Consider the following 21,907-nt stretch of genomic DNA (forward strand, 5'->3'; position numbering starts at 1 on the left):
TCCAGCGCTGCCGGGACATGCTGTGGGCGGGGTAACATTTGCATAAATTACCATACCGCCCCCAGCACCCCCCGCGCTTTCACCCGCCGCTTCCGCGTCTGTTTCCACCCCTCCCCCTCCCCTCCCGCCGCTTCCCGCGTCTTGACGTCACGGGGCGGCAGCGCGCGCCGCTCATTACCATGTCATTAGCATATGACGAGGGAAAGCGGAAGCGGTGGCGGGATGGGGCGGTGCGGGGCCGCCCTGCGCCTGGCGCTGGAGGGGAACATCGGTACCGGGGCGGGGCGGGGCGGGGGGGAGGACACGGGACAACGGGGGGGAGGGTCCCGCGGTGGCACGGGGAGGGTGGGTGGCTTTTGGGGGGTGGGGGGACAGCAGTTTGGGGTGCAGGGAGCTCCCTGGGGGGGCAGGAGGATTTGGGGTGCGATGGAGGTGGGGGGGATTTGGGGTGCGTGGGGGGGTTTGGGGTGCGTGGGGGGGCGCAGCCTGAAGCCTCTCGGGGTCCAATTTAATGTCTGTAATTAATTATTATTGCTACCCGCCTGCGGGGCGGGAGGGGCACCCTGTAAACCTGCGCAGCCCCACGGCAGGAGCCGGGGTGGGGGGACACACCAGCTCACCCTGCGCTGCCCCCCTCCACCCCGCAGCCGTGGGGAAATCCACCTTCCTGAAGCTGCTGGGGGCCACCTTCCCCACGTGGCACTTGGTGACCGAACCCGTGGCCCAGTGGCGAAAGGTGCCGGCCAGCGGCACGGCGGAGGTAATGGCGGCTACCGGCTGCGTCGCGGCGCCACTCGACGCCGCGGTGGGACAACCTCATCCCCCCCAGCTCTTCCTTCGCAGGCGCCCGGGGGCTCCACCAACCTTCTCCAGATGATGTACCAGGAGCCGGCGCGGTGGTCCTACACCTTCCAGACCTTCTCCTGCCTCAGCCGGCTGAAGGCGATGCTGGAGCCGCCGCCCGAGCGGCTCCCCGGGACCCCCCACCCCGTGCGGGTCTTCGAGCGCTCTGTCTACAGCGACAGGTACCCCCGAATTAAAATAGGACAGAAGAGGGACGAAAGGATTAAATGGGATAACGAGCGTCCGCGCCGCCCGGGTTGTGTCCCCTGTGACCCTCGGGGTGAGCCAGCGAAGCCCGGAGCGCTGCGTAATTCCATGTTGGATAATTTGGGGCTTCGTTATCCCCCAAATAATTTTTGCTGGTGGCTGCTCTGTTCTCCCCCGCGTTCGAAAGCCCTCGGGTGATGGTAGCGCCGCGTGGCTGCGTGTCCCCCTAGGTCGCTCAGCCCCAAATTAAAGATTTCTGCCTTCGTTAAACTCCACGATCGGTGCAAAAAAAGGTGTAAAAAATGGGCGTGCAGCCAGCTGGATGGCTTGGAGATGCTGACACTGGTCCGGCCGCCCTGTCCCCTCTCCCATCCCGTCCCAGGTACGTCTTTGCCAAGAATCTTTTTGAGGCTGGGCACCTGGAGCCGCTGGAGTGGGGCATCTACCAGGACTGGCACGGCTTCCTCCTGCGGCAGCTGCGGCCCCGCACCACCCTCCACGGCTTCCTCTACCTGCGGGCGACACCGGAGGTGGGTGCCGGTGAGAGCCCCCCCCGCCCTTCCCCGTGTTCAGCGGCCAGGGGGCTGCGGCAGGCGTTGGGCTCAGCTCAGAGTCCAAGGCCAGCGCTTGGAATTGCCAAAATGTTGGGTTTTAAGCCTGAATCGCTGGCCCAGAGGAGCGGGGCCTGCTCCCGTTCCCGTGGGAATGGAGGGGGGGGGTCTGCTACTGATCCTAGAGCGGCGTTGGGGGAGGGAGGGCTGCAGCGTCCTCGGGATGTCCGGCTGCTGCCTCACTGGGGCTGCTTTGCCAGACTCCTGCATCACGTTAACCTCCCGTCTCTCACATCCGTTACCCTCCCCTCTCTCCCGTTACCTTCCCCTCTCTCCCATTAACCTCCCCTCTCTCCCATTAACTTCCCCTCTCTCCCGTTACCCTCCCCTCTCTCCCGTTACCCTCCCCTCTCTCCCGTTACCCTCCCCTCTCTCCCATTAACTTCCCCTCTCTCCCGTTACCCTCCCCTCTCTCCCGTTACCTTCCCCTCTCTCCCGTTACCTTCCCCTCTCTCCCGTTACCTTCCCCTCTCTCCCATTAACCTCCCCTCTCTCCCATTAATTTCCCCTCTCTCCCGTTACCCTCCCCTCTCTCCCGTTACCCTCCCCTCTCTCCCGTTACCTTCCCCTCTCTCCCATTAACCTCCCCTCTCTCCCATTAACCTCCCCTCTCTCCCATTAACCTCCCCTCTCTCCTGTTACCTTCCCCTCTCTCCCGTTACCTTCCCCTCTCTCCCATTAACCTCCCTTCTCCCACATCCCGGTAACGTCCCCTCTCTCCTGTTAACGTCCCCTCTATCCCGGTAACCTCCCCTCTGTCCCGGTAACCCCCCATCTCCCGCGCGGGTGCAGAGGTGCCTGGAGCGGCTGCGGCGGAGGGCGAGGAGCGAGGAGGGGGGCATCCAGCTGGGGTACCTGCAGCAGCTCCACGCCCAGCATGAGCGCTGGCTGGTGGAGAAAACCACGGAGTGAGTCCCAGTGCGTCCCCACCGCGCTCCCCCCGGGCACCCGGACCGGCTGTGGTTGTGGGGTGACCCCCCTGATTTGGGGGGTGCGTTTGTTTTCACCCGTTCTCTCCCTCCCTTCTTCAGGGTCCACTTTGCGGACGTGAAGCACGCGCCCGTCCTGGTGCTGGACGTGGACAAGGACTTCGAGCACGACGCGGCCGTGCAGGGCGTCCTCATGGCGCAGGTGGGCACGGCCGAGGCAGCATCTCGCGCCAACCTCCGAGCCTCCGCCTCATCTTCATTTTTCCATGGGAAAAAATAATTTCCACACCCTCTATCCGGGCTGGTTTAAACCTCGGCCATCCCGGCACCATCCTGGCAACGAATTCTCAGTCAGCTTCTCCTTGCAGGTGGAGGCGTTCGCGACAGCGCTGCGAGCCGAAGCTTCGCCGTCGCACCCTGACCCCCTCTGAGCGGCGGCACCCCCGTCCCCCCGGTACCCGCGGCAGAGCCGGCGGCCGAAGATCCCGACACCGAGGACAAGGGACATGTCCTGGTCCGCAGCCGTCCCCCCCTCGCCCTTTTATTTGGGGCGAGGGGTGTATTTAGGGCGCTGACAGCACGGGATGGTTTTAAGGCGCGGAGGCGCGGATGTGTGATGAGCTTCGGGGTGGGGTGGGGTGGTCCCCCTGCTCCCCCCCACGCTCAGGGGTCCAGGTCACCGCCGTGACCCCCTCCCAATCTATAGGCACCCCCAGCTGGGGATGCTGGAGCCAGGGATGCTCCATAAGGTGGATTTAACATGCTGGTTAAATTCCAACGGCAAATCATCATGGCTCATGTTGAAGTTAAACCAACCTTCATATTTTATGTATTTTTTTCCTTAAATTAAGTTTCCCTTAAATTAAACACAAAGCAACATCAAGCTCTTCTGTGTCTTGAACCACAGTGGGGGGCGGGGGGTGGCGCATGGGGTCGGGATGTGGAGGGGCTCCAGTGGGTGCTGTCCCATGGGGGGATGTTGTTTCTCCAATTTTGGGGTGTTTGTGGTTGGGGGTGACTCCGTGGAGGGGGTACAGTGCCCCAAGGCCCACCCGAGCAGGGGTCAGGCTGGGCTCGTTTTGGAGGAAAACCACAAGGATTTGGCACTCGCTGAGTGGTTTTTGCTGGGGAGGGGGGTTGGCTCTTTAGGGGTACCCCTTGGGGGGGGGGGGGATGATCCCCCCAGGGTGCAGGGGGAGTGGGGATGACGGCCCGGCCCCCCTCTGCCTTTAGGGGAGGCTGCGGGGGGGGGTGTGTGCGACCCTACATAAACGCGGACGGGGCGGGGCGAGCAGGGGGCGGGGCCGGGCGAGCAGGGGGCGGGGCCGAGCACGTGTGAGGGGCACCTGCCCCGGAGGTAGCGGGGGGCGGGGGGCAGCGTGGGGGTGCGGGTATGCTGTGGGGTTGGGTTTGGGGCTGGGAGGGGCGATTTGGGGGGCAGGATATGGGGCAGGGGTTGGGGGGCTGTGGGGTAGGGTTTGGGGTGGGGAGGGGGGATTGGGGGGGGGCTGCGGGGCAGGATGTAGGGCGGGGGGGCGGGGGAGGGCTGTGGGGTGGGGGCCACAGGAGCCGGGCTGCCACCCCCGGGGTTTTCTCCAGCGACCCTGCAATAACAACAGAGCGGGAGCTGCCCGGACCCCCCCAGCGACCCTACAATAACAACCAGCGCGGGGACGCTGCCATGGCCATGCCAGGACCCTCCAGCACCAACCCGGCACAGCCCCGTGACTGACGCCCCCACAACAACCCCCCCGGTACGGACCCACAGCCGACAGCCCTACAAGAACGACCCGGTGCCCCCCGCCCCCCCCAATCCAGCGACCCTACAATAACAACCCACCGCACCCCCTACAATAAACACCCCCATCACCCCCTTCCCCAACTCACAGCCTCCCCCCCCCCCCCACTCCTTTGCTTCCCCCAAAACCCTCCCAGCACCACCGGGGTGCAACCACCACCCCCTAACCTCCTCCCCCCCATAACCTCAGAGGGTCTGGGTGCCCCCCCCCAACCCTTGCTTGCTGCAAAGCATTGTGGGGGGTGGCGTGGGGGGCTGGCCTCGAGCCCCCCAGCCGGCCGGCGGGTCCCCCTGAGCGGGCGCCTGTAGAACAAAGGAACCAGCAGCAGCAGCAGGAGCAGGAGCAGCAGCAACAACGTGCAGCTCCGCTGCAACACCCACCCAGAGGGGGGGGGCCCCACAATTTGCAGCCCCATTTCAAGCCCACTTTTCCTTCTCCCCCCCCCCCCAACTCCCCAACATCCCACGCCGCCGTGCATGCACGTAGCTCCAGGTCGAACCCACCCGGCCCCCCATTTCCAAGGGGTTGCCGTACCCCTTTTTTCCGGTAATGCTCTTTATATCTAAATTTGGGGGGGGGGGGGGGGTGTGCGCGTGGAAAGTTGCCGGTGTGCGGCTGAAGTTGTGCGGCGGCGGGGTGAAGTTGTGCCGAGCTGTGTGTTTTTAAGGGGAAAAGCAAAATAAAAAGCAAAATGGGGTTGGAAAAAATAAGAGGGTGGGATTAAGGGGGGGGGGGTGGCAGCACCCCGTTTTGGTGGGAGTTTAGGGGAAGGAGGGGTGGGGAGTCAGCGGGGCCGCCCCCGGGGTGGAAATTAAAAGTCGGGGCGACTGGCGTCAGCTGGGTGCTTCACTCGGCTTCGTCTCTGTCCCCACAGAAGTCACCGGCGTCCCCACGGCGGGGGGGACGGTGTCGGCGTTATGTCCCTCTCGCCGGGCACCCGGTTCCTCTGCCAGCCCCGTCCAGCCGCCGCTTCCCCCCGCTCCACCGCGGTGGGGGGGAGCCCCGAAATCTAGCGTTCGCCCTGGGAGCGAGATGGAGAGGTGTGAGGGGCTTCGCAGGGAGGTGAGTGCTCCCCCAGCCCCCCCAAACCTATCCGCCCCCCCCCCACCTTCCTGGGACACCTTCACCTTTTTGGGGTGATTTGTGGCCTCTTTGCGGCGGTTGTAACGTCACCGTAACTTGTAGGGGGGCTTGTCGGGGTGGGCAGGGAAAGCCCCTTCTTGGTTGGTTGATGGTTTTATTTTTTTAAGGGTATTTCCGCAGGAAATGGGACCTTCTGCTGCCTTAAAAGCCGCTTTGATGCCTTAAACCCCCCCAAAGTCTCAGCTTGTCCCTAAAGCATCCCCAAAACACCACCGCAGGGTGGGTGGCAGTTGGATACGTGGGACAAAACCCACCTTTAAATTGAATTTCTTTGAATTTCTTGGTATAAAAGAGCAAAACGCTGCGTGAAACCCACCTGGGTGCTGTTGGGGGGGGGATCCCCAAAAAGAAGGGGGTGGTGAGGAAGGGGGCACGTGGTGAGGGCAGAGCCGTGCCCTGGGGGCAGCATCGCCAAGCTAACAAGTTGTGGCATTTTCTCCACCAAAAATTACAGTGCCTTCCTTCGGCACTTCTGGTTTTACCGGCCGGGGTGGTTGTAACTGGGATTTCTAATATCGCGCCGTCGTGCCCAAGCAGGTGGGGTGAGGTGGGGGGGCTGCTCTGGCTGGGGGGGTCTCCGCAGCAGAAAGGTGGGGAGGGAGAAACATCTCCTGCTCAGGGTTTATTTTTAGGACTTTGCCCCCCCCCCCCCCCCCCCCCCCAAATTGCTGCTGCTTTGTTTTTGGGGGGATTTGGGGGGGGTGTTGAGTGGCTGTCTTGTGCCTTCGAGTTGTACCCGGCAGGTTTTGCCCTTGGGATGGCTGGTGGGACGATGGGACGGGGCAGTGGGGACGTGGGGACAGGCGGCTCAGCCAGCGCTTGGCACACGGCAGGGCAGGGGGAAGGACTTTGCCCTTGGCAAAGCGCCGGTGAAAACGGCTGACGGTGGGGATTTGAGCCCCGGCACTTTTCCGGGGTGGGCGTGCTGAAGATGATGATTTATAAAGATGCTGCCGGAGCTGGGGTCGGCGGTGGTGGGATTCCCCCAGGAACACAAGCGCCGGCGGGTCCCTGCTCGCCCTGGGCTGGTCCCGGTGGTGCTGGCGGCCGAGGGAGGGGTGTGCCACGGTTCCCACGTCCCGGCGCCTTTCCCGGGGTGGTTTGGCAGACGAAGAGAGCTGGGGAGCCAGCCCCTTTCCCCGGCACCGGTTCTGCCCGTTCCTCTGGCTTGGCCGGGCCTGGGAAAGCCGGCGTCTCCCCTCACACCTCCATCGCTGCAGCCGCGCTCGTGTCTCCCCCGTGGGGTTGGGTTTCCACGCTGGGTGATGCGTCCCCAGCCACGAGGGTTTTGGGAGAGGAGGGGGAGGGAAGACACCAGAAGTCGAGGTTTTGCTCTGCTCCCCATCCCGCCGGCACCACCGGACCCTCTCCCGCCTTCCCCGGGTGGCTCTTGATGCTTTTGCCATTTGCATAACTAATCAACGTCTTGGGAACCCGCTCATTACCGCCGCGGCAAAATATACAGCAAAGCCTCGCTCAGCGCCGGGGAGCCGCCGGTTTTCTCTCACAAGAGCTGCTCAAACTGCCCGGCAAAGATTGGGGCTGGTGGAGGGGAGGATGCTCTGACCCATCTCCCCCAGTTTTGGGGGGAAAAAACCTTAAATAAACCCCATGGGAAACTCCATTCCCAGGAGGAATAGTTACACCGGGAGCCCAAAACCCCTTTGCCGGGTGGCGGTGGGTCACGATGCAGCTCAAGGTGTCCCCAGCGTTGGGAAATGAAAGCCCTTAACTGAATTTGGCAGGCTGTCTCGGTGCCAAACGCTGGAGATTAGGGATAATCTCATTTAAAGCATTACTAATAAAAAGTTACTAAATTTGTCCATCTCGAGGGGTTTCCCTGATGGGTTGGGGTGGGTTGTTTTTTTTTTTTTTTTCCGCCCCAAACTGGGTCTGGCATCTCCAAAAAAGCATCAGGGTGATGATGGATGGGATGAAGGACTGGCTGGGGTTCGTCTTGGTTTTGGCCGGCGCATCCCGGTGTCACCCAAAGGACCGTCACCCGCCTGCCGGGGGGATGTCCTCGGTTAATCCGGAGCGATGCTCACCGTTACCATGCCTCCGCTAAAAATATTTCAGATCTCAGCTGGGATGTTAACAGCTAAAATGACTCGGGAGCAAATCGCCGGGTGGATGCTGGCGGACGCTGTCCAGCTGGAGGAGGAGGAGGATGGGAGGAAGGAGGCGTCTGCGTTAATTAAATCCCCCCCCCTCCGTGTTTCTTGCAGCGACCTGTTGCACGGCGGTGCCGAGCTTGGCCAGGCAAAAGGGGTTTGCAGCCTGCGGCGCTGTTGTGCGAGGTTGGAAATTGGGGGAAAACCCAGTTCCCCAGCACCGGGTTATCCCTATTTATTCCCGCGGGAGTCGCGTTGCTCGGAGCAAAGGTCGGATCCCGGCAAGCTCCGGCTCGGCACCGCAGTCGGGCTCTCGGCTCGCACCGGGGCCTTTTCGAGCACGAGCAAATGTCCCCGGGATGGGGATGTCGGGTCCGTGGTTGCGTTTTCCACCTGGACTCGGCATCTGGTTTATCCGTCCCAGCGGGCGTTACGGGGCTCCTCGGATCGCTCCTTCTGCTGCAAATCCCTTTGGAAAACAGTTTTCACTGGGATGCTCCTGGGAAACCTTCGTGACCTTTGAGTTTGGAGAAGTTTTGCCGGCGATTGGGCCGGGTGTAGGCTTGGAAAACCCGTAGCGGGCTGGGGAGTCCCAGGAGCTTCACCTCGAAGCCTGGATGAGGAAGACTTTGGGGGAATTTGCTTTCCCACTCCCCTTTTTCCTTCCTTCCCCCCCCCCCCCCCCAAATACACGTGCGCTTTGTAGCAGAGACCTGCCAGCTCCAGACAGGGGTTGGAAAAGCGGGAGCTGATCCCATCAGGGCTGTTTTAAGGACTCCAGCCCCGGCTTAACCCTTTCGCTGGCCCATTCCCACTGCTTTTCCCATGGGAAAATGACCCCCCCCCCTCCCCTTTTCTGGATTTTGGGGAGCAGGGGGCAGCCGCGCGACGTGCGGTTTCCTATGTGGGATTTAAGCCTCGCAAAGCTCCGACGGCCCCAAATTAACGACGTCCCCGGATTAATGAGGGCCCCAAATGAACAATACCCCCAAATTAATGACATCCCCAAATTAACGAGGGTTTAAACAGCGGGACAATATTTAGGGGGGGGGGCATAAGCGTGGTTTTGGGGATCCCCTGGCTGCTCTAGGGGGTCCATCCCTGCGTGTTGTTCCCACTCACCAGCGTGGGCCGTTGCCTCAGTTTCCCGTGGGGGGGGGACACGCACACGACTGGGGTTTGGGGGTCTTGTTACCCAATTTTTTATTTTTTTTTTGGGGGGGGGGGAGAGGCACTTGCGGGGTCGGCGGCGTGGGGAGGAGGCAAACCCCCCCTGCGTGTCCGTGTGTCCCCCCCCGCCGCCCCCGCTCCTGCGCAGCGGCCGGGATCGACTCGCGGCCCCGGCGGGGGGGAGCGGGCGGGCGGTGTCGCGCTGCGTGGGGCGGGGGGGGGGGGTTACGCGTGGGGGGGGGGTGTTGCGCGGAGGGGGAAGGAGGAGGAGAAGGAGAAGGAGGAGGAGGAGGAGAAGGGGGGGGGGGAAGAAGAGATGCGCCGGTCAAACACCCCCCCGGCTGCAGCAGGGCGGCGGTGAGGGAGCGCGGAGGAGAGGGAGACAAGATGGCTTCCTCCTGAGGGCCGGATCCGTGCCGGGGCCCGGCGGGGGCTGCGAGGGGGCAGCGGCGGGGGGAGCGGCGAGGTAAGTACCCCCCCCCCCCGCCCCAAAATACCCCCCCCTGCATCCCCCCCCTGGGCATCCCCCCCTGCATCCCCCCTGGGCATCCCCCGCTGCATCCCACCCGTGCATCCCCCCCCCCCCCCCCCCCCCCCCATGGACTTGCAACCTCGCGGTGGGCTCGGGGCGGGGGGGGCGGCGGGAGAGGGGGGGAGGGGGTGAAGTCGCCCCCCCCCCCCGCGGTGTTTGCGCGTGTTTTGTGGCTCCGCGGGTGCGGATGAGCAGCGGCGGGCGCGGAGGCGCGGCGGGGCCGGGAGGACAAAGCGGCGGGGGCCGGGGGGGGGGACACGCACCGCTCGGCCGGGCCCCGGCTCTACCCTGCCCCCCTTTTGGGGGATTTTGGACTATTTTTCCTCTTTTATCCTTTTTCTTTCTCTCCAGCAGCTGGGGGGGGGGGGGGGGGGGACGGAACGGATGGGGGTTGCGGGGGGGGGCGGAGATAAGCCCTTACGTGACCTCCCCCCCATCTTTATTACACCATGGCTTTTTAGCTTTTTTAAAAAAAATATTATTTTTATTAATCCTCTCCCCTCCATCCCTGAAATGTGCTGAGCTCAGAGGTACGGCGGGTGATGCTAACAAGGGCGATGAGGCTCCCCTGGCGTGACGTCACCCTGACGTAACCCGTCTGCTGGCAGCTGTCATCCCTCGCCGTGACGAGGACACGGGGTCCGGTGGGGTCGGCCCCCCGCTTTTCGTCACGCCGGGGAATAACAGGGGGTAGGATGGAGGTGGGGAGAAAAACCAGCATGTCCTCCTCAGAGGGGTCTCATTCGCCAGCCGAGGCGGCGATTTGGGTCACGCCGGTGCCGAGAGCGACGTGGTTCGGTGTTGGGCAGGATCCGACGGGCTGTGGATGCTGGTGGCATCAGGGGACGTCCCCGAGGTCAGGGAGCGCGGTGCCGAAACGCGCGGCCGCCCCGAAGTTTTGAGTCCGCGGCGAGCGGCTTCGGCACCACGTGTTGTCGAGGGACGGGGATGCTTCAGATCTCGCACCCGCGATGCGCCGGCGCGTTGCACCCGCCAACGCCGGAGCCGCCTCCGGAGCCGCGGATGTTTTGCAAAATAAGATCCCTTCGGAGGTGCCGGGGTGCCGGGTACCGTGGGGTGCCGGGATGCGGCGAGCGCCGGTGCGACCCCGAGGTTGCATCATGCTGGGGAGGGATGGGCAGCGCCGGAGCAGAGTCCTCGCAGGTTGTTACAGTGGCCCCATAAACGAGCCCCGCTCGTGGCCTTTGGCACCTAATTAGCTGTGACGAGGTTTGTTTTTCGGATTACCGACCTGGACTCTTTATCGCAGGTAATTAAGGGGAGAGGTGGCTCGGAGGAGGAGCTGATGGGACCTTGGGAAAGCAAAATGCCCCCCCCCCGCCACTTTGACCTTTCTTGGTGGGGCTTTGCTGGCCCCACTGGGGACGGGGACAGCTCAGTGGTGGCGTGGTGTCTCTGGGACGCGTGGTTGTGCTGCGGGTCTGCATCCCAAAAAGCCTTTCCCGGGGTGTCCCTGGCGCTGGCATGCTGGGAGTGAGCTGTCCCCACAGCACTGGGGTCCCTGGTCCCCTGCCTGCATGTTCTGGGGTCCCCAATCCCTGTCCCCATGGCATCAGGGTCCCCGGTCACCTGCCTGCATGTTCTGGGGTCCCCAATCCCTGTCCCCATGGCATCAGGGTCCCCGGTCACCTGCCTGTGTGTTCTGGGGTCCCCAGTCCCTGTCCCCGTGGCATCAGGGTCCCCAGTCCCCTGCCTGCGTGTTCTGGGGTCCCCAATCCCTGTCCCCATGGCATCAGGGTCCCCAGTCCCCTGCCTGCATGTTCTGGGGTCCCCAATCCCTGTCCCCATGGCATCAGGGTCCCCAGTCCCCTGCCTGCATGTTCTGGGGTCCCCAATCCCTGTCCCTGTGGGATCAGGGTCCCTGGTCCCCTGCCCACATGTGGTGGGGTCCCCGGTCCCTGTCCCCACGGCATCGGGGTATTTGGATTCCTGCCTGTGTGTGCCAGGGCCAGTCCCCATCTCCGCAGCATCAGGGTCCCTGTCCCCTGCCTATGTGTGCCAGTGTCCCCTGTCCCTGTGGCATCGTGTGTCCCTGTCCCCATAGCATTGGGGTTCCCAACCCCCTGCCTACGTGTGCCGGAGTTCCCTGGTCCCCATCCCCACTGCGTCAGGGTCTTTAGTCCCCTGCTCATGTGCGCCAGTGTCCCCATGTCTGTGGCAGTGGTGTCCCTTGTCCCCTGCCTGTGCGTGCTGGGGTCTCTGCTCCTTGTTTCTGCAGCGTCGGAGTCCCCGCTCCCTGCCCTGCACGTGTGTGGGGTCCCTAATCCCCATCCCTGTGCCATTGCGGTCACCAGTCCCCTGCCAGCCTGTGCTGGGTTCCCTTGTCCTTCTCACTGTGACATTGGGGTCCTCAGTCCCCTGCCAGCACGTGCCGGCATCCCCAGTCCCTGTTCCTGTGGCAGTGGGGTCCCCAACCCCTGCCCGTGTGTGCCGGGGTCCCCGCCGTGTCCCTCGCTCCATGTGCGTGCGCATTCTAATGGGATGGCAGCGAAGGGGCCAGCACCGTCCCTGTCCCCTGGCTGTCCCCACCGCGATTTGGGATGCAAACTGGGACGAGAGCGATGCACCCCAAACCCAGCCCTCCTGGGGACTGGTCCCCCCTCTCCCCTCCTCTGCCAGCTCTTTAATCTCGCTGCTTTGAGCTCAGTGCAAGAGGGTGCCAGACCCATTTTTGAGGATGAAAGAGCTTTTTTTTTTTTTTTATTGCCCCCCCCCTCCCCGGGCCGGCATCCAAGGGGAGATGAAATGAAACGGGAAGAGGCTGGAGGTGAAACAGCTGCGATCGGCTCCGTCCCCGCTCCACATCTGCCCGCCACGCCGCTGCCAGCCCCACAAACCGAGCTCAACCCCAATTTTCTTCTCTCTCCCGGGGTCAAAACGTCCTTTCCCCAGGAGCCGGGATGCTCGGCGGTGGCGGGACAGGGCTGGCAGCGCGCAGGCAGCGGGGATTTGCAGGCAGGGTTCTGCTGGCTTGTCGGAGGGAGTCGTGTCGCGGGGACAATGCGGCGTGTTTGTTTGCTACAGCTAAAATGGCAGTTCTTAAGGGGAAAAAAAAAAAAAGAGAAGTGCTTCTGCACATCCAGTCGCCGCATCTTTTGATTAAATGAGATTTTGCTGTCGAATGGGGGAGCTGGGGACCGCGAGCTCCTGAGCCTGCAATTTCCATCGCAGCCAAATGAGGGGAAAAAAAACACCCTGAGCCACCCCAAGCCCTGGAAATGCTGTGAAAAAAATGGATTGGAGCAAGTTGTAATTGCTGCAGTCATCAGCGCAGAGGCAGGGGATGCTGTGTAATGGCCGGAGGGTTCAGCACCGCAGAGCTGGTGGCTGCTGGTGGCACGGCTGCGGTCGCCACAGCCCCCCACTCCTCAGCCTGGCCAAACTGGGTGGAGGAGCATCCCGGGAGCTGCGGCCCAGTGCGAATGCTGGGCTGGAAGGTGATGGGGTGCAGGAGGGGGTTGAGCAGCAACAGGGTGAGGGGCTTTCAAGACCCTGAGCCTCTTAGGAAACCCCAGTTGGTGTTGCAATTAAAGCCGGTGCGTTTAAGGCCGCTGCAATTAAAGCCGGTGGATTTAAGCTGTTGCATCTAACGCGGCTGCACTTAACACCTCTGCATCTAACACCACTGCATTTAAAGCCGTTGCATCTAACGCCCTTGCGCTTAACGCCGCCCCAATTAAAGCCGTTGCGATTAAAGCCCTTACATGTAAAGCCGCACCAATTAAAATGAAAGCCATCGCAACGCAAGCTCTTGCAGCGGGGCCGACTTCTCCCACCTGCCTCGCCGAGCCTTCCCCGGTCAGGATCCCGGCCCAAAGGCAGCCGCTGCCTGCGCCTTGCCCGTCGCCGTGCTCCTCGCATGCAGCCGCTGGTAGCCGGTGCTGCCGGCCAGAGCACGCTGCCTGCCCGCACATGGCTTTTTTTAGGTTTACAAACATGACGGCCCCGTGCACGCGCCGCTTCCCCCCCTCCTTCCCCGTGAGTCATCAACCCCGTCACCGGGCCGGGGAAGCCGGAGGCGGCGTCGGCACATCCCCCTCGGTGTTGATGACCCCAGCGGGGGGAAAAAAAGCAAAATTAGATTTTTCCCCCCCCCCCCCCCCTTTTTTTTTAATCATTCCCGTTCCTCTGTTGGTGAGCGAGATGGGGAGGATGCAGATGGTCACCGTGGCTGCCGCCGCGGCTGGCGGGTGATCCATGATGGGGTGTTTTTGGAGAGGACCGTGGCACCGGTTGGAGGGTGGGAGAGCTGAAACGCTGCCGGCCGGCGGCCGCGTTTGGGTAGCCTTGGATTCAAGGCGATGCTGGTTGGCGTGGTTTTGGGGGGTGGGTGAGGTTTTAGGGGGAGGAAAAGCCAGTGAGACCCCAAAATGTAGGCAGAGATGCTGGCAAAAGCCTCGCTGTGCGGCTCCCCAGGCCCAGCAGCGCCGGTGCCGCGGCTGCCGGCGAGCGTAGAGGTGCCGAAGCCCCCGCGCTGAGCTCATCGCCGGGGCCGGTTGGCGTCGGGGCTGAGGTGGCTGCGGTGACTCAGCAGTGCCAGCGCTGACTCAGCGGCACCGGCCCCCGGGGAGGCAGCCGGGATAAGGGGGGAGCTTTAAACTTTGGGGGAGATAAAGGGGTTTTTTTTCTGTACAGCGTCCTGCAGAATGGGTTTGCTGGTGCCGAGCTGGCGTCCGTGTCACCGACACGTGTTTTCCACCCCGTGCATCTTCCTCCAGCTTTGGAAAAGGGATTTCATCCAGAGGGGTCGTGTCTCCCACCCGCCGCGAGATGCTTTTCCCCACAGGGGACGGGTCGTGATGGTGAAACCAACTCTGGGTTTGGCAGAGCCGGCGTTTTCCCTGCTCCCAGACGGGGCAGGGCTGGGCTCCCACTCATCTCCCGGCTCCTGCCCGCCGGCCATCGTGCCGCCGACTTGTCCATGCTTGTCAGGCGGGAGGGCGGCGGCGCGCACGGTTCTCCTCCTCCTCCTCCTCCTCCTCCTCCTCCTCCTCCTCTGCTGAAAGTTCGGGCTGTGCGGCACGGCGGCGGTGGTGGTGTGAGGAGCCCCCACGTCCCAAGGAGGGGGGGACAACCGCAGCATCCCCCAGGTATGACAGGATGTGGATGGGCTGGAGGGGAAGCTGAGCACCCGCGGGTGCTGTGTGACACATCCCTGGCTTACACCCAGGGGCCAGGAAGGCGCAGGGACCTCCCTCTGCTCAAACTGGGGGGCAGAGCCTTGAAAACTGGGGTGCAGTTTGTTTAGTGCTTGGGTGTGGTGCAGCTTTCCTCCTCGCTCCCTGAAAACCGGCTTTTCCCCCCCCGATTTGCAATGCAAAGCAATCGGCAGGGTGGAAATGTCTCTGCCGGCGTTGGTGGGGGGGCTGGAAGGGCCAGGAGGGGACCGAGCCCGGTCCCGCGGGGGACGCTGGCGACGGGGCTGCGAAATCCGGCCCAGCCCCGCGGGGGCGGCTGGGGTGGGACTGCAAATGCTGCCGGGCTGGGCAAGAGGCGAGGCAAGGCCCCAAGCCTTTCTCCTGCGGCCCACGCGTTTCCCCCTCCCTTCTTTCTTCCCAGGTGGGTCCTTTTTCCTTCCTGACCCTTTCCTCCTGAACCCTGTCCCCTTCCTCCCCTTCCCCTTCTTCCCCTTGTTTCCCTTCCTCCCCATCCCCATCTTCCTCTTCTTTCCCTCCTTCCCCATCCCTTCTTCCCTTCTTTCTGATGCTTTCTCCACATTTCTCCCCATCCCCTCCTTCCCCTTCCCTTTCTGCTCCTTCCCCTTCCCTTTCTCCTCCTTCCCTTTCCCTTTCTCCTCCTTCCCTTTCCCTTTCTCCTCCTTCCCCTTCCCTTTCTCCTCCTTCCCCTTCCCTTTCTCCTCCTTCCCTTTCCCTTTCTCCTCCTTCCCTTTCCCTTTCTCCTCCTTCCCTTTCCCTTTCTCCTCCTTCCCCTTCCCTTTCTCCTCCTTCCCCTTCCCTTTCTCCTCCTTCCCTTTCCCTTTCTCCTCCTTCCCTTTCCCTTTCTCCTCCTTCCCCTTCCCTTTCTCCTCCTTCCCTTTCCCTTTCTCCTCCTTCCCTTTCCCTTTCTCCTCCTTCCCTTTCCCTTTCTCCTCCTTCCCTTTCCCTTTCTCCTCCTTCCCCTTCTTCCCCTTCCTATTCCTCCCTATCCCCTTCTTCCCCTTCTTCCTCTTCCCTTTCTTCCCCTTCCCCTTCCTCTTCCCCTTCCTCCCCATCCCCTCCTTCCTCCCCCTTCCCCAGGGACAGAGCCGACACTGCTCCCTGCCGAGCCACCGCTTCCCACCAGCCGGCGATTTGGCTTTGCCCAGGCGGCCCCGGTGCCAATCTGGTAGCCGAGTGCCGGCACAAGAGGAGCCAGCTGTGTTTGAGGAAAAAAATGCTCCAAGAAACAAAAATAGCGCTGCGTTTTGTTGGTGTTTTTTTTTTTTTTCTCTCCTTCTTTTCCCTTTCAAGAGCTCGGCTCCCTCCCTGCCCGGCCGGAGCCGGGAGCCTGACGCGGCTCTGCGCCGTGCCAAGCCTTTCCCCCTGCCCGCGCCAACTGGCGGCTCCCGGCTCGGCTCCGCGCCGCGGTGGGAAGGCACGCTGGAGTGGGAACGCACGCCGTGGTTTGGCCACGGCACCTTGCTTCCCAAAAGCTGCTCCAGTGGGAGCATCCGCTGGGACATCGCTTGCCTGTCCCCAGTGCTGAGTGTCCCCGCTCTGAGTGTCCCTTCAGTGAGTGTCCCTGCTCTGAGCATCTCTTCCCTGAGCATCCCTGCTCTGAGTGTCCCGATCCCAAACATCTTCACTTGCTTTGAGCATCCCGTCCCTGAGCATCCCCTCCCCGAGCATCCCTGCTCTGAGCATCCCTTCCTGCTCCGAGCATCCCTTCCCTGAGTGTCCTGACCCTGAGCATCTTCACCCAAAGCATCCCTGCTCCGAGCATCCCAACCCTGAGCATTCCCCTTCTGAGCATCCCCTCCCCGAGCATCCCAACCCTGAGCATTCCCCCTCTGAGCATCCCTGCTGTGGTCTCTCCAAAAGGGAAGACGCTTTCCCTGAAGGAAACGAGCAGGGAGATGGGGACAAATATTTTTCCACCTGGAAAAAAATCCCCCATCTCCCTCAGAAGCTCCTGGTGCTGGTGGGATGCCGGTGCAGGAGCCGGGAGCGGGACTATATCATGTTCAACTGGTTCTTCGTACCCCGGTGAGAAGGAAAAAGGGGTGAAATAATTGCCCCGGCGCCATTTGAAGAGGGGTTATGGCTACGGGGGTCCCCGAAAGCGCTCCCAGGGCTCGTGTAAAGCAGAGCCGGGCTTCCCACGGCGTAAATCAGCTCAGCTCCCTCGGCATCAGCTCTATTCCGGCTTTTCTCCGGGCTAAATGAGGACAGGAGCGAGCAGCTCAGACCCAGCGCCGGGGTCAGCTGGGGCCATGGAAACAGCTTGGAAAACAAGGCGGGAGAGGCAGCGGCGGCCGCCCGCGGCGCCGGGAGGCAGTGGGGCCGCGAGCCGGCGCGGTGGGTACCCCGGCCGGGGGGGAGCCGGGGGCTGTCGTGGGTCCGGCTCGGCGCTCGGCCTTCCCAGATTTCCTTTATTTTCTGTTTTTGGGTGCGCTGAGCGTGGATATATGGCATCCGCACCGTTCGGCTCCTCTCTGGCATCCCCCCCACTGCTACCTGGGGGCCACGGTGGTAGTTTGGGACCGGGAGGGGGTTTTTCCATCTTTTGGGGTGCGGTGAGGTGGTGCCCCCCAGAAGCATCAATCCCCACGGCGCGGGGGGGGTGTATGTTGTGATTTCAGCAGCGTTTTCTTCCCCGGCAAAGCCCTTTGGTGGCAGCGGCCGGGCGGTTTGTTATTGTAGGGTCTCCTGCGTGCAGGGATTCTCAGGGTTCCCCCCCGCCCCCTCCAGGCGGTGCCCCCCAACCCGCCATCCCGGCGGAGGATCCCCAAGGCCTGTTGTTGCCAGAGGAGGAAAACCACAAGCCGAGTGCCGGGGCTGGCTGGGCTCCACCGACGCGGCGCGGGGCTGGCAGCCAAGCTGCCTCCTGCCTCTTGGCCGGCCCGTGCCGCTGGCTGGCAGCGGCGCCCGCTGACCTCCCAAACACCCCGTCGTGTCCTCGCCACAGCCCCGGCTCACGGCGGTGGGGGTGTGTGTGTGTGTGTGTGTGTGCGTGTCCCCCCCGCCGCCCAGATGCCACCGGGAAGGGCTCAGCATCCCCGCCGGTGCGGTCCAGCCTTCATCCGCTCTCTTCCACCTCCCAAATTCGGCATTTGTAATAAAATGGAGCGTTTTTTGCCGGCGGGATGGCACCAAGCGATGTCTTCCAAGCTGCTTTGCATGCACCAAATTGCTCCGTTCTCTGCAGCTGGGCCATTTGGCTCCTGCCAAGGGATTTAATAAACCCCCAAAATACGTATATGGGGGAATTTTTGGGGCCCTGGTGGGGGTGAGCGGGTGTTTTTGGAGGACAAAGGATTTAAAACCCTGTTGGCTTTGGGGGACTTCAGTTCGTTTTTCTTACACCGCAGCAGGGAGGTTGAAAGTAAGAATTTGAAAAAGGGAGAAAAAGGAAAAACAAAGTGGGGAAAAATGAGTTTGAAACAGCTGTGGCTTCCGCGAGGCGGCTGGGGGAGGCAGGACAGACGGAAGCACGGACGGATGGACGGACAGACAGCGGCGGGGGGGCGGTGGGCCCCAGCTCATCCCCTGGTTTTTGGGTTGGTGTGGGGCTGCTTTGGGATTTTGGGTATTTTTAGGTATTATAGACTGCTGGCCATATAGGGCTGTTGGATGTACAGGTCACTGGATGTATAGGGTTGCTGGATATATAGAATTTGGGTATTTAGGGCTGCTGAGTGTTCAGGGTTGCTGGATATATAGGTCTGCTGGATATATGGGACTGCAGAATATGTAAATTGCTGGCTATAACGTGTTGCTGGATATATAGGACTGCTTGATGTATAGGGCTTCTGGATGTGTAAGATTGCTGATTATATAGGGTTGCTGGAACTATAGGGCTGCTGGATATATAGGGCTGCTGGATATAACGTGTTGCTGGATATATAGGGCTGCTGGATATATAGGACTGCTTGATGTATAGAGCTGCTAGATGTATAAGATTGCTTATTATATAGGGTTGCTTATTATATAGGGTTGCTGGAACTATAGGGCTGATGGATATATAGACAGCTAGATGTGTAGGGTTGCTGGATATATAGACTGCTGGCCATGTAGGGCTGTTAGATGTACAGGTCACTGGATGTATAGGGTTGCTGGGTGCATAGGTCTGCTCGATATATGGGATTGTGGGATATATAAGCTGATGGATATAACAAATTGCTGGATATATAGGGCTGCTGGATGTGTAAGATTTCTGATTATATAGGGCTGCTAGACACACAGACAGCTAGATGTGTAGGGTTTCTGGATTTATAGACTACTGGCCATATAGGGTTGCTGGATATATAGGTCACTGGATGTATAGGGTTGCTGAGTGTATAGGACTTGGGTATTTAGGGCTGCTGAGTGTTTAGGGTTGCTGGATATATAGGTCTGCTGGATATATGGGACTGAGGAATACGTACATTGCTGGCTATAATGTGTTGCTGGATATATAGGACTGTTCGATGTATAGGGCTGCTGGATGTGTAAGATTGCTGATTATATAGGGCTGCTGGAACTATAGGGCTGCTGGATATATATAGCAGCTAGATGTGTAGGGTTGCTGAATATATAGACTGCTGGCCATATAGGGTTGCAGGATATATAGGTCACTGGATATATAGGGTTGCTGGATATATAGGACTTGGGTATTTAGGGCTGCTGAGTGTTTAGGGTTGCTGGATATATAGGTCTGCTGGATATATGGCATTGCAGAATGTATAAGTTGCTGGCTATAATGTGTTGCTGGGTATATGGGGTTACTGGATAGGCAGGTTGCTGGTTGTATAAGATTGCTGATTATATAGAGCTGCTGGATATATAAGGCTGCTGAAGGTATAAGATTGCTGGATATATAGGGCTGCTGAATATTTAAGATCGCTGGATATTCAGGTTGCTGGTTATATAGGGTTTCTGGATATATAGGGTTGTTAGATATATAAGACTGCTGAATGTGCAGGTCGCTGGGTGTGTGGGTCAGCGGGATCTATAGGGCAGCGGGATCTATAGGGCAACGGGATCTATAGGGCCGCTGGCAGTGGGGGCTGCCATTGCCCACCGTAGCTGACGGAGCTGCCGCCGTCGTTCCCCGCTGGCTCGCGGGGCTGGGGTCCCCCCCGTGTCCCCCCACGGGGCGTCAAGGCGCCTTTCGGGGCCCAGCCAGCACCGTGGGGCTGTGGGGCCGGCGTGGGGCCCTCCGCCGTCCGTCCGTCCGTCCCTACGTGCGCGCGGCGCTGGGGCTAATGGCTCCTCCAGCTGGTTTTGCAGGGGGCGGGGAGGGCCGGGGTGGCTGAGGCTTGAACAACTCGTTTCGTCTTTCCTCCCCGGACGGTCCCGCCGTCGCCTTTGGCTTCGCCTCCCGCCCCACACACGTAAGTGCCGCTCGGCCAGAGCCGTACCCGAATCCGGCACCGTGCCCCCGCCAGGGCTCCCCCCCGGCACTTGCCGGGTTATAAACGGCTCCGGACTATTCCCAGGGAGCGCAGCCCAGGCTGGAAACCCTCCAAGCCGGGCTCTGCGTGTGTGGTTTTTTTTTTTTTTTCCTCCCTTCCCTCTGTTCAAGGCATTTAAAACGGGGAAAAAAATAAAAAAGAAGAGGAAAAACAGATTAAAAAAATACATGTTTTCATCCTCAGGGGGATTTTTCCCCTTTTATAGCACCCGGAGGATGCAGAAGGGACTGTGCAGGAGCCGAGCAGCTGAGCTAACCCGAACCAAAGCGCTTGGTTTTCTCTTTATTTTAATTTATTTCCCTCCCCCCTCCCCAGCTTTTATCCTTTCCCGGGGTGAATGGAAGGAGGCTTGGGCGGGCAGTGCTTTTTCTGGGGAAAACGGGCCGAGGTGCGGAGGAATAGGTGCCCACGGCAGCGATGGAGGGATTTCTGTGGATGCTCTCGGGATGGGGAGGGGGATCGATTTTCAGAGAGAAGCCACGAGGTCTTTCCATCTCCCAGCCCGTGGGGCCAGGAACAAAAGGAGCTGGATGAGAGAGCCAGGAAAAAAATAATTATTTTTTATGTGTGTATATATATATATATTTAAATTTTTTTCCCCCACTGATTTGAGGAAGGTTGTAGCTTTCAGATTAACCCTTTAGGAGCGGCGGGGGAGCGCCTTGTGTTCACAGGGTGAACTGTTTTCCTGCATCCCCAGCCTGGGTTGATAACCTGGTTTATGGGATGGACCAGCCCAAGGTGCCGCCCCAGCCCGACAGCTGGTTTTTGGGGCTTCCCCTGCCCTTACCCAGCAGGTTCCTCCCCCCCGGGTAGACCCTTGGGGCCAGCATCTGCTCCCCACCCAGAGCAAAACAGGTTTGTCATCGTTTCTTTGGGCTGGCGTCACCGCTGCGACGCCGGGGACGCTTCGGGGCACAAGCGTGTCCCCCCAATGTCTTGGAGGGGGCTCGGGGCATTTTGCTCCAAGCCACCACGCGCCGCTTGGGAAAAACCCGAGGAGGAGGAGGAGGAAGATGACGGCGTAGGAAGGACGGGCGAGGCTGTTTCTTCCCTGGTTTGCAAAGGAGAGCGGAGGCGGCGTGTTGTCCCCACCCTGCCCAAGCTGCCGTTTCGCCGGCGCACGGCACAAACCGGCGGCGAAGCACTTGCTCCCCAGACCTGATGGACCGGTCCCATCGCTCGCGGCTCCGTCGCTTGGCTCCAGGGATGCTGCGAAGGGACCGAACCCGGAGCCCCTCTAAAGCTGCGGCAGCATCAGGGTGAGCCCTGTGCCGGAGTGGGGCCGCGATGATTTGCACCGGCGCTGTGCTCCCCCTCGAGTTTTCACCCCCGGGGAGGGGGGATTTTTTGGGATATAATCATGCCGGGAGTGGTTCCTCCCCCGGTTTCACCAGGGTTTCGCCCCAGTCAGCACCGTGCTTATCTCCGGCGTAGAAACCAGCCGCACTCAAGCGTGCGGCTTCGCTCACCCCAAAGGACGCCCGTGCTGAAGCCGTGGGGCTGGTGGCTGAAGGGTTAAACGCGGCTCCACCAACAACAGCCGCACACTGACAGCTTGCTTGAACAGGGAGCCAACTCGGGGTCTCCTGGCGAGTCTGGGCTATGGATCCCTCCCGCGCCGGTACCGGCACCGTCCAGAGACAGGAAGCTCTGCCCACAGCCTTTGCTTGCTTTGTCATATTTTTTTCCAGCGAACTTTGCTGTATTTTTAGCTTGCAGGAAGCTCCCCCTGCTTATCGGCAAACTGCTAAATAAGCTGCCAGCGCCCGGCACCCCCCAGGCTGCCAGAGCACTAAAATCCCCACCGCTGAGGCGGGGGGAGAGCCACAGAGCACAGAAAGAACCCCCCCATCGCTGGCAAAAGCCCTTGAAGGGTCTTAACCGTGGCACGTGAGCCCAGACGCCGGGGTGACGGGCTCCCTGGGCGCCGGTGTGGACAGC

General features: G+C 61.1%; 2 protein-coding genes across 5 annotated transcripts in view; both read left to right on the forward strand.

Annotated features, from left to right (window-relative positions):
* The first annotated feature begins 192 nt into the window (after nt 1-192).
* DGUOK (deoxyguanosine kinase) lies at nt 193-3,473 on the forward strand. Of its 3 annotated transcripts, none has more exons than XM_074808003.1 (7): nt 193-271; nt 648-760; nt 844-1,025; nt 1,433-1,580; nt 2,454-2,569; nt 2,693-2,792; nt 2,959-3,473. In XM_074808003.1, exons 1-7 carry the CDS (start codon nt 193-195, stop codon nt 3,019-3,021), a joined length of 801 nt encoding a protein of 266 aa, XP_074664104.1. In that variant the 3' UTR covers nt 3,022-3,473. The 3 variants fall into 3 exon arrangements, with proteins under 3 accessions (XP_074664104.1, XP_074664105.1, XP_074664103.1); XM_074808004.1 differs by having other exon boundaries at nt 207-271; nt 830-1,025; XM_074808002.1 differs by lacking the exon at nt 193-271 and having other exon boundaries at nt 495-760.
* Nucleotides 3,474-5,437: 1,964 nt separating this feature from the next.
* Nucleotides 5,438-21,907, forward strand: part of TET3 (tet methylcytosine dioxygenase 3) — a 28,512-nt gene continuing 12,042 nt past the window's right edge. Inside the window, exon 1 of one of the 2 annotated variants that reach the window (XM_074808137.1) lies at nt 5,438-5,451. The gene's annotated coding sequence lies outside the window, so the exon portion shown is untranslated. Of the gene's footprint in view, nt 5,452-9,170; nt 9,283-21,907 lie in introns of those variants that run through there. The other variant, XM_074808136.1, reaches the window with a different exon arrangement.

The sequence above is a fragment of the Strix aluco genome, chromosome 28 (genome assembly GCF_031877795.1).
Source record: "Strix aluco isolate bStrAlu1 chromosome 28, bStrAlu1.hap1, whole genome shotgun sequence".
NCBI classification, from domain to species: domain Eukaryota; kingdom Metazoa; phylum Chordata; class Aves; order Strigiformes; family Strigidae; genus Strix; species Strix aluco.

What these genes read in the sequence shown, in the direction of transcription:
- DGUOK (XM_074808002.1), top strand. Translation starts at nt 512, where the DNA reads ATGTCTGTAATTAATTATTATTGCTACCCGCCTGCGGGGCGGGAGGGG. An exon ending in ACCTGCGGGCGACACCGGAG is followed by an intron (nt 1,581 to 2,453) that starts GTGGGTGCCGGT and finishes GCGCGGGTGCAG; the next exon opens with AGGTGCCTGGAGCGGCTGCG. An exon ending in AGGGCGTCCTCATGGCGCAG is followed by an intron (nt 2,793 to 2,958) that starts GTGGGCACGGCC and finishes TTCTCCTTGCAG; the next exon opens with GTGGAGGCGTTCGCGACAGC.